The 12,346-nt window shown below is 40.4% G+C and overlaps 1 protein-coding gene across 1 annotated transcript in view; it reads right to left on the bottom strand.

Annotated features, from left to right (window-relative positions):
* The window catches only part of ankrd13b (ankyrin repeat domain 13B), a 49,164-nt gene extending 37,793 nt beyond the window's left edge, over positions 1-11,371 (bottom strand). Inside the window, exon 1 of the mRNA XM_030392156.1 lies at positions 10,798-11,371. Coding sequence (XP_030248016.1) covers positions 10,798-10,905 — 108 coding nt within the window. The 5' untranslated portion in view covers positions 10,906-11,371. The remainder of the gene's footprint in view (positions 1-10,797) is intronic.
* Between the last annotated feature and the right edge of the window lie 975 nt (positions 11,372-12,346).

The raw sequence follows: 12,346 nt of genomic DNA on the forward strand, positions 1-12,346 counted from the left end.
ACAGATAAGCAGACAGAGACAGAGAAAGCGCAAATGGGTGGGATGCTGATGGACCTGTCAGAACGGCAACCGGAGCAAAGAGAGAGTTTCTCAGATGTTTATCTAGAGGTGCTGACACCTGTTTGCTGCGGTGAGCTAACAGAGCTCACCACAACATGGACAAAGACACGCATGAGGGCTGACAGAATAAGAGAGCACTTATTCTCATTCCTCACACTCACAGATGGAGCGAGCAAATCTTTTGTTGGAATGAGGCAGACAGTGCATACGCTATAAAAGAGCATAATCACATAATGTAGCCGCTGTGGCCTGTTGGAGTGAAACACCACAGCTGCCACTTTCTTTCTTGCGTTTGTGTGTGTGTGTGTGTGTGTGTGTGTGTGTGTGTGTGTGTGTGTGTGTGTGTGTGTGTGTGAATTATGTAGCAATTTCAGGTAAACCCAGTGGTCTGGCAAGAGATGGTTGCACTTAGCCTGGGCTGATAATGAAATGAGAGTGTCATTTTCTCTGGGACATTTGGCTTTTCCCCGGCTGAAAAGGTGCTGGTCAAATGAAGGGAATATATTTAAGGCTTAAAATGTGTTTGTCTACATTTATTTATTCAGTGGTTCTTGTCAATTGGACAAGTTCAAGTGACTCAAACTGCTAAAATGGGTTGTAACAATATAGTTAGTATTTCTCCTTGAACTACGGTGTAAGGCAGCAGAAACAATCAGTACATTTAGAAAGTCAGTGTATTGTTTCAGGGTGATTTTCTACATCACATTTGGAAATATACAGACTTGCTTAAACTTGTACACTGGAGTCAAAGCCTATTGTTATACATTTTCAAACAAATCACTTTTGTGAAAATTGTATGGAATTGAAAATCCAAAATATAACGTGCACACAAATGTGAAAAAAGGTACCAGTACATCTTGATTGTCTGCAGCTAAACTGTCAATTGTACAAAAAACAGCATGACATACACCACGTTATCTTATCCAAATTATGATTTAACAACCCTGAACTGTAATCACAACTGTAAAGGTAAGTTATAGATTTAACTGTCGTGGTTTTGGTTTTCAGTTTAGATGTTTCCTGTTTTATTTGTAGAATTTATCCACATGTGTCTTGTTGTGTGTCTTTTCCCTTTCCCTGTCAGTTTCGTTCCTGGTGTCACTGTGTTTGCTCCTTGTGATTTTTGCAATCCTACCTGTATTCCTACCTAGGCTTCAACTTAAGTTTATACTATTTTGCATTACTCTGATGTTATAGATATTATGGATTTGGATTTGTTACATCTTACATCTTGCCTGTTTTAGTGTCTTGCATTTGGATCCTTTTCTGATCACCTATAACACTGACCTGTTTGACGAAGCAGCAGAACAATATCCTATATGAGACAGGAGGTCATTTAAAGCACATAATGCCACATCTCACAAGTCTCCACAGCACTACGTCAGTGCTGGAGAAAGGTCTGGCAGCACCAAACTTCATTCTGGTATACGGGAAAAGAAAATCGTTCTGGCTTACTTGTATGTCTTCAGACCGATAACAATTGTCTGACGCAGGATGAAGCGATGGTGGCTCTTCACAACAGTGTCAGGGACAACTTGATTCATGTGAGGTGAGGCTTGTCCTCGTATTTTGTTGTTGTTGTTGCAGATAGTGGAAGAAGGGGGGAATTGGCGCACATGACAGTCCTCATACCAACAGTCAACATCCTGTCATTACGTGAATAAAAAGTGATCTGAAGGAAACTGTAGCTTTAATTGAAAACTAACAGCTTCAAAATCCCTTTTATACCCCTTTTTAATCCTTTAAGACCTTTAAAATAAGACATGCATCCGTCCCTTCATCCATTTGCTAGCCACTGGTGCTGTTCAGGGTCTTGATGGCACAAACATGGCAGAAGTGTGCAATTTTTTCTAGGCAAATGACTCTAAGATCCCAAGATGTTTTCCTGAGGGTCTTGCCCTGGATGTCTCCATGCAATCAATACACATGACAAGTATTCACACCAAATACCCAAACCACCATACCTCAGTGTCCTCACATTTGAGAAGTAGTTCAGAGGTCTTCCAAAATTGCACGACTCCGTAATTGTTCTAAGACAGTAGGTAGGCCAATGATCACAGGTGTGGACTGTAACGAGAACTGACTGGCTAATCACAAGCCTCACCTTCAGGCTCAACTCCCTCACCATGGTCCAGAATAGCATACTTGCTGATGCAACCAGCTGCTCTCAGATGTTACTTGAACTCTTCCACCCGAAACAGCTGGTGACCCTCCCACCTTAACAGCACAAGCAAGTCTTCTCTCCAAGTGAGAAGCATGGCCTCAGACTTGGAAGAACAACCCCTTAGACACAACGACATGCATACAGAGGATTGCTGCACACTGGAGGTTGCGGAGAAATGATGCTCGAGACATACAGTAGCATCAACTGTGAATATCAAATACACGCTCTGCGCTGAAAATCCTTACCATTTGGGGTCTGCCTTGCTTACCCATCTTCGAATCATGAACAGAAGATGGGAAGATGTAAATTTGACCCACAGTCTCTGTGCTAAAACACTGCATTTTGTCTTGGGAATCCTGGCCTGGTTTTATACTTTCAAACAGATATATTGTACATCCTTGCAAGAAGAAAAAGAGCCAAATTGTAGAAATGCTAGTAGCAACAGACGTCTTCACACAGCCCTCTTCAAATCCAGCATCTCTTTTGGTTTTCCAGCACGTGCGCAGTTGGTTCTCTTGTAGTGTCTGCGCAGTCACAACAAATTGGATGTGTCCGCACAGAGCCTATGTGCGTACACTCTCTGATGGCAAAATTTGACCTAAAGGGGCCCAGCTGGACTCACATACTCTCAGACACGGAAAGTATAATTCCTGCTTTAGGCTTGCCAACCCTCCAGTATCCCTTTCAGTGTCCTGCATACACTGTTTACAGAGTGGCTTATAGCAGTATCATTTCCTGATAATCAAATCTGACTCAAACACAGGCATCCTTTTCTAAAAGTCTGGACAATCAACCCCGTCAGACGCCGGAGTCGGAGTTTCCAGTGTTCATAAAATAATATACATCAACCACAACTGCTGTAAAATGTCCAGTGGATATTTTAGGATAGTTCATCATTGGTGCTGTGCTATCGTGTAACTACTGAACACGACTGGGACCTTACTTTCACATTAACTTCAATCAGAGCAATGAGATCAGACCTTCCAGTCTCTCCCAGGACTGCCTTCAGCACAGTGTCGGGCAAATCACTTCCAAAATGTTAAAAGTGAGAAGTTGCTTATTACAGTATTAGGTTACAGTCTGACTCTTCAGCCATTTATGCAACACAATTCTTCTTTTTTGGGATATTTTCTCTTTTGGTTCACAGGCAGAAGTGGCACCTCGTGGATGAATACTTATAAAAGAGTAAACAATAACAATAAACATTTGATTTTGGATGGTCACAAATTAATGCACATAATAATTGCATATATTACAGTTATTAGAAACACATTCTACTCAGTTACTGCTTAAGTAAATTATTACTAAATTATTACTATACATATTACTTTTGCAGTGCATTACCCGAACGCAGCCTTTGCATTTAGGGCTTCAGGAGCTGCTTTTGACAATGTTCCCAATTGAGGTCAGGATATTTGCGCCCGTGCTGAGCACAGCCAAGACGATGATGACCTCTTACTAGATTCTGGCTGGCCAACAAAACCACATGAAAGATTGATATGATGCATTGAACCTTTAGACAAACATGGTGGTTGAAATATTTAGATGTGGGTATGTTTTTCCTATTCAGGGGGTGGTGACTTTCACAGGATCAGTAACAGAGGGATCAAAGAGAAATACCAGAGGTATATCATATATCATCCTGACAGGAATGAAGATCTGGTGGAAAGGACTCAGTGACCCCAAACATTGAATAAAACTATGGCTTTTCCTTCCTTGGACATCAACAGACATACCTGATTTCCTAGGAAGGGGAATTAATGTCTTTCTCTCCATCTTTCCTTTATTTCATCACCAATCTCCCTTTCCTTTTACATAGTACTGCCAATGTGTGTGTCTTTCTCTCTTTCTCTGTGTTAAAAGCTTTCAGCAACTTAACTTAATCTGATCCCAACCCAGCCCTCATGGCATCTCTTTGTGGCTTTGCTGTGCTACGATTAGGACTTGGGTTTTATTACACTGAGGAAATTAAGAGGGGTGAGGGCGGGGTTGATAGATGGATGGTTGGAGGTAAAGAGGAACAGAAGAGGATAAGGAAAACTTTATACAGTGGGTGGATGTGATTTAAGGAAACCGGGAGAAGCCGGCTGAGGAGAGAAGCGGTAACGCTTGTAGTAGACAGGTGCAAGCAGATAGCAGATGGCCAGTGAAAAGATTCTGGCCTATAGTGAACGCAATGAACCCATGAGCCTTAATTTATGCCTCTGTTCCCTCATGCCAGCAACCGAGCATCCGACTTTATAATGCTGATTTAACATTAGCACCTTGCCGAGGGCATCATAATCAAACTACGCTCTGAGAAAGTCAGACACAAAAAGACAGGAAACAGCAGTGGTAAAAAAGAGCAGAGCTCTTCATGTCATTTCCAGCATTTGTCTTGAGAAAGACCATCACCTTCTTCATGGCCCTGTTCTTTTTCCATCGCACTGTGCTTTTACGTCTGTGTGCAAACCAGAGAGACTCTGTTCATGGTCCAAGTCTGTCATTATTTCCTCTCCACCTCCTCGTCTGCACTCTCTGTCTTCACTCACTTGTTTGTGCCTCTACTCCTTGGTTCAGTCTATCAGGGTTGTCACCTTTTTTCACTATTTTCCCCCCCCAATACCTTCCAGGCTGCCAGGTCTTTACTTCACTTTGAAAACATGTAAAAACATAACTTTCATCCCCCCTTTTATCAACCACTACTTGATATTCTTCTGATTTTACTCCTCCTCCGATCTCTTTCCTTCTGTCTGTACTTATCTACGTGGTCAGCTGTGTCTCTGGCTTTTATGCAACCACTCCTGCTGTTACTATGTTCACTTTCCTCTCTCTGGCTTTGCGTCGTAACATTGATATCCAATGTACCAATTATTCCACTGTAGCCTGCTGTGGCAGCATTTCTACTCCCCTCACTTACTCACTCACTCACTCACTCACTCACTCACATATTCTACATATACTTTAACAGTCTCATACCACAAGTGTTGGAAAACTGCCAATTCTTAAAAACTTTCAACACAGCCATGCATCAACCAGGCGTTCATTAAATTGTTGTGCTGGAGAGGAAATAAGAGTGTGATCAGACACAGTGCCGGATATTTGATGCATGCTCATGGTGAAATGAAATGAGTCTCATCATTTCACCGAAGGCTGGGCAGGCTTTAAAAAGCCCCGATATGGAGACGGCTGTAGATTACCTTTATTCTACTGTGGCGTAACGCAGAGGTCAATGATATCATACTGTTCTTCCACAACTGAGCTGGAACTGAATTCATCAGAGACCAACCATTATCATGCAATATCTGCACAGGGCTGCCTTTGTTATTCAGCCATAATATGATATCTTAATGCCTATCTTGTGATATCACAGGAACTATCACAATGCACTGTATTGTAATAATACATTGATGCAACAGGGATCATGCATATGCCTTTCTAATATTCTTCTTCTATGCTTTCTATGCCTCTTGTCTTTTTCTGTCATAACTAATGCTCACAATGGAACCCTCTCTCTAAAAGTGGATCACTTCATTATCTGTAAGTGTTTTCTGTGTATATGTCAAGTACATGTAGGACCTCTCTATAGGCTATCATATCTATCAACATCTGCATAGTTATAATTAACAGCACAAGACATTCAAGGAATGTATCTATCTAGCCAGATCTGTCTCGTCCTTTTGGCTTACTGCAACCAAATCCTCAATGGTTTGTTCTACAGTATGAGCAGAAAATAACTAAATACTATCCATTGTTTCAAAAACGTAATGTTTCAACTGTTACTACAAAACTCCCACTTACACTGTTCATAACAAACAGGACATAATCCCTGTTTCAAACATTTGCAGCTTGATGTCTCCAAGTCAAATGTACACACACAATGCAAACAGATTATGGTCAATAAAACTTTGGTTTGCCTCATTCCAAAACTGTTTTCAGTCGTGTCTGGCCTGCTCCGCCATGTTTTTCTCTGATTTTGTTGATCTAGCGGTGTATTGTCACAGTAGGCCAGTGGAAAATGTAGGTTGGTGGCCTTGATTTTCATGTTTTGATTCTGTCCTGGTTAAGCACAGCAAGCAGGCCAACTAGAGCTTGGACATACTTGGCAAGTAACATCGGAGTCCTGATTTACTAGCGTGGACATTTTAGAAGCTGCAGTAAAATTAACATTTTACATTTTAATCAAAGCTAACATTGTTCATTATTCCTGCAGCATTTACCTTCAATCACTTGCCTGCAGCTATACAAAAATCCATTTGCTGTCAAAATGTGCTAAACAGACCAGAGCCAAGGGAGTCCCACGGTTACTCTGAATACTTCTTGAAATGTGTCATCAGCATCACACATGTGTGTTTCATGAGCATGATGGTGTGTGTGTGTGTGTGTATGTGTGTGTGTTGTCCTAGTTTAGAAGCTCAGTTTAACATGTAAAGAATGCCATAAAAAGGATGTCAAATGTGACCTTATTTCATTACAATCCCAATTTCAATAATGCTGGCCCCCTGCGTGAAACGTAAATAAAATTGGAATGAACCATCAATGGTTTTTAAGAAGTGGTCTTTAGCCCTTGTAGTAATGCCATTAATACAATCATGTGTTTCACAAAGTGGTGAACCTCGCCCCATCCTTGCTGTCGAATGACTGAGCCTTTTGTGGATGCTCCTTTCATAACCAAGCACAATACTTTCACCTGTTACCAATTAACCTTTTACCTGTGGAATGTTCCAGGTGTCTTTTGAGCACTGTGAAACTTTCACAGGCTTTTGTTGCCCCTGTCCCAACTTATTTAAAGGACCAATATATAAGAATTTTAGTTGAACAAACATTTTAAAATTACCTAAACATTTTCAACAGAATATAAAGAAATGACAGTTTTGACGTTCTGACAATATATTGTGTTCCCGAGATATCTATTTAAGTTAGCATGCTAATCAGCTAGTCCCCTACCACTTTGTACCTCAAAGTGCCTGACAGTAAACGACACCAAATTTACCCCAGTGTGCCAAGTTCCCAGGTCATGAAATGAGTCAGCTAATATGACCGCTTGCTGCATGGTTAATTGAGTGTACTAGCTAATGGCAGCTCCAGTTAGCAGCAGTTAGCAGTTACCCTGGTGATATGCTGCTACAGATGGCCAGCTCTTACAAATTGGACCTTTAAAACATGTTGCTGTGATCAGATTCACAATAAGCATGTATTTACATTTTTTTGTTTTTAAATTGGATGTATATTGCCTTTGTACTGTTTACAACTCAGTACATGCCAGTAAAGAATATCAATTTATCACATCCTGTTTTATTTATGTTTCACACGCTGTCACATCTTTTTTGGAATCAGGTTTCAGTTTAGCTGCTGATATAAATTAACGTAGCACATTTAAATAGTTGACTATGCAAAAAAAGCACTGGGTTATAAAACACATACAAATCATGGTGTATATCTCAATGTGCATACACCCACACAAACAAATAAGCAGCAGAGTAAAAGACATAGAGGTAGTTTAACTGTTATGGATGAGGCTAAACAGAAGTTCGTCAACAATGTGAGGAAACTGGAGAAGAAAGAAGTGAGACTATCCTTTTCAACAATTGTTTACTACCTGTCTCCTCTCTGATGTGCCATCCAACACAGATAGCTGATAACGGAGGTTTAGGGTCTGGGAGAGTGCCTCCGGAACCGGCATGAAAAGAGCGTGGAATAATGGTGAAGAGTCGTATTTTCTGCCTCTTTAATATTCTGTTGGTGCTTTATAGCCACGAAAATATGGAACCTATGAAATTCAATACATTCAAGAAGCCAGGTGATTCATTAAAATAGAGGAATTGGGTGTGGCATACTGTAATTTTGCATAGATTTCATGTTTTATAGAGCTTCTAATGTAGTGAACAAGAGCACAGAATATGTCGACATCTGTTTGTGATGATAGATGTCCCCACAGAACGACATTGTGAATTACATTAAAAATAAGTCCTTATCTTACACGAGCACAACAGGAGGGTGACTAATCATGCAGATTAACTGTGGATCAGCATCACATCTTTTTTGATTCTGAACACTTTGGTGCCGGGGATGTTCAACAGATTTGTGTTTGTTCTCGTACAGGAAATAGAAGTACAAGACAGTCTGTTTGGCTTAGTTTATAGAAAGATCAAAGATAGAATGTGTAGGGTCCTGGTATCAAAATACAGCTGAGGAGCAATAACATTTGCATCGTAAAATATTTATAGAGACACAGGTTACTGAAAAATGAATGATTATGGGGTATTGAGGACTGATTTGTTGAGTCTATATATGTAAATAAAAAGTTAAGTAAATACAAGTTTTCCATAAAGCACATAAAGCTAAAAAGTAACGACCATTTGGACTATTTGATTATGAAAGCGTCTTTTCACATTAATAATTTTTTTTCACCATGGAGGTTCATTGTTAGAGAACTTGGTTGTGCCACAAAAAGGGATACTTATACGTGGGCAACATCACGCAAAAAACATCCATCTTCACAAATTGTGGCCCTTAGAACTGTTTGCCAAGAGACAAAATTATATGTTTCAGAAAATTCGCTGTGTGTCTGGTAAAACAGAGGATGTCCAAACTGCAGAAATCTCAAATACAGTTGAGGCTTTTGGTTGTTTGGTCACTTGTTTTAGAGGATATCATGCATCAACAAAAGTGTTCACACTAAACTCTGAGCGAAATATCAGTTGGCTGATATTATTGTGCAATATTGACCTATCACACATATTTTAGTATATGTTGTCAGTATTGGCTGATATGAAAACGTCTTGGTTTAAAAAACACAATGCAGAAACAGACTGCGTGCTTGGGGTGACTTATATGGTAATTATTAAATATTGTGCGATAAGTGTTATAACGGCAGATATTTCCACATCAGGACTTTTTACCTCATGATATCGTTCGGGCTCTGGTTCACAAGCGTCAGAAGGGACAATTTCACACAACCCATGTAGCCCCGTGCGCAGCGACAGGTGGCGACGTCAGGTTGTAGTTTCATGTGGCTGGATTCCAATGAAAATGGCAAAGTGCCTGCTGCTCTGTCACTGGTACATCTTTAGGTTATGACGTGTTGGGGGTCCTAGACGAGTCACAGTAATAGCTTCTGGCTAAAGATGGATCCTTGTGCATTGAATCTATGAAAATAATAATAAAATCTAAACCAAACAACCAAGGGCATCCAGTGATCATCTGTTTGCTCTAATTGAGGTTGAGCCATCAGGGTATACAAATGAATATTCAACACCTGCAAAGCTACATCACTTTGAAAAGGATTCACTGTCCGCTCTGCCTTAAGACCATACGTGGTACATTCTCAGCTCCCCTTTCTATGAAATACAATATGCTGCCTCTGACATTAACTTAAATACCAGTGATCTTAGTCCGTTCTTAGGGCATTTACCCTGTAAGGTGTGATCAGTTATGCCATTTATTTCCCAAAGGTAATAATTATGGTTGTTTGTTAAATGGTAAATGTCACTACCACGCTCTTTTAGTGTAACTGTATGGATTGTGGTTAACCAACTGATGGCTGCCTTTAGGCGTAAAATAAAGGCTTCCAGGGTTATGATTTTATAACCGCAAGAAGGTAAGAGTGTCCATGTGTAGGCAAGTGTGCGTAAATGTGTGTGGGCAAGTGTGCGTACGTGTGTGTGTGGAAGTATGATGTCTTGAGACCGCTGCATGATGCATGCACTCAAAAATCTGTTTAGCTGCTAACCTGCAGAGCATCTCTTATATAATAGCAAGCCTTCAGTACATTTGCACAAAAAAATAGACTGAAATCACACACATGCACGCTCTTGCACAGTCACACTCACACAATAGTGTGGCTCTTATCAGATTATCGAGTCCCTCATACGCTGAAGTACTCCAATTTTACCAGTGGGTGAAAATAATTTCCATGCTTTTGATTATGAAGAACATTGTCCCTGGAAACCACACACACACACAAAAAACCTTAATGATTCCATCGCTGTATTTACTGTGGTGGTTGGCAAGTGTTCGCCCACATGCTCATCTGCATTGTCTCACCCACTCACAAATGATTTAGGTGCTGGTGGGAAGGTAGAGAGCCTACAGTTTGGAGTTGATCACGCAATATTGCTGCTTACACACATCCGTAAAGCACCACACGTACATAAACACTGCAACACCATCAGGGTCAGCGATTACAGTCATATGCACTAGGAATTTTCCCAGGAATAAACTCCGGTCACAACTTCCCATACATATTCAAATGACTGGGAGGATAAATATTTTAAGCAACAATGCAGCAGCAGATTCTTGACATACAAAGTCTGTTCTGGCATTCTGTGCTTTTCAGAAATGAATGATCAGAAGAGGATAGTGCAAAATTCAAGTGTGAGGATATGGTCTACAAGTGTCCCCCTCCACCCTGTGGATGACAATTAACTGCGCTATCGCCAATTATGGTTCTTGAACGAGGTGCTCCATGGATGACATCTCTATCACCACCTATTAAATGTAGGCAACCTGCACGCCCATATAAACGCTGATAATGAAGACGCGGGCCTGTGTCTGTAAGGAGAGATGTGTTTGATGGCTCTCCTCTGGCTCACCTGCTCGTTCGTTGCCAGCTCTTTCTCCAGCTGTCGGTGCTTGTTGTGCCACACCAGATAGTGGACAGGATAACGACTCTTCTCCGGAGTTTTCTTTGCAGAAATCATCCTCGGATCATAGTTTGCCTCCTCCTCTTTCTACACTGTGGATTGCGAGGATAGTTTGCTGTTAATTTGCGCTATACAATCAAGCCTATCATCCTTTATCGGCGGTGATGCCCAAAGGCGTACAGGGGCAGCCTTACGCGTCAAGAAACAGTGAATGATTCCCCCGCTCGCCCGCTCAGACTGAACAGCGAAGCCCCGTGATCATCAAATCATTAATAGAAAAGAAACCCTCCCACCCTCGTTTTGGATTGTATCGGTAGATTAGGCTACACCTTTGTTTCTTAACCACCCGCTCCTCCACCTCTTGCCTCCCTCTCTCTTTCTCTCCTGCCTACTCTAACACATCTATCCTCCTCCTCTCCTCCCATCCGGTGGTGACTGGGAAAGATGCGTTGACAAGCTGCAATGAAATGTGCGCACACTCAGCCAATCCGCTGTCGGCGGGGACGACATATGCTTCGCGGAAAAAAAAAAGAACCGCACAAATCACGCACAAATGCTGAAAAGGGAAACTACATAGCGTAGCCCCCTACAGGTATCTTTTAGTGGTGGAAGTGGAAAAAAAGCTGCAAAAGACAATTTGAATCATTTAATAAATAAAATACATCAATGTAAACTTATATGCAGAGCTAAATCGTTTATATGTTTTTGGTATAATAATAATAATAATAATAATAATAATAATAATAATAATAGTGATGGAATGTAACTAAGTACATTTATTATGTATTGTACTTCTGAGGTACTTGCACATTACTTTCTACTTCTACTCAACTTATATTCTGCAGGCATATCTTGCAAATTGCATGCTGCATCAGAGCCAAATCAGTGCGATTTTAAACAAAACTATTTCCTCAACATCAAATTTTGACTGATAACACTGATAATGGCAGTCAGAAAAATACCGGATATCGGATCAAATAATCGCGGAGGCCCATGATCGGTGGACACGTGGTATAATTACATGTAAATGTATGTATAGTTCACTTTTACTTATATGGCATGCGCTCTAACCACTCAACCACCTGCGCGCCAGTTCACTTTTACTTGATGAAGTATATCTAATATCAAATACTTTTTTCTCAAGTACTATTCCTATAAGTGACTGCTACAATATCTTAACTTTTACTCAAGTATGACTCTTTGGGTAACTGTAGATATGTCATGGTTTAATGACCACTAAATGCTACACATTCCCATTTCCATTTATTATGATAAATAAATAAATAAATAAATAAAAAAGGTTTTGTTAAATTTAATATAATTTTAAAGCTTATATCTGCAGTAAATAATATTGAGTCTTGATGTTCAAAGGACATAAAGTAGGTCAAGTTCAGTAGGATCTCTTACATCTAGCCTCATTTTTGCTAGAAGATGTAAACAGTATGATTATCTTATGTCTTACTGTCTTTTGTCCATTCAGTCTGTAATATCCACCTAA

Source organism: Sparus aurata, chromosome 2 (genome assembly GCF_900880675.1).
Source record: "Sparus aurata chromosome 2, fSpaAur1.1, whole genome shotgun sequence".
In the NCBI taxonomy this organism is placed as follows: Eukaryota; Metazoa; Chordata; class Actinopteri; order Spariformes; family Sparidae; genus Sparus; species Sparus aurata.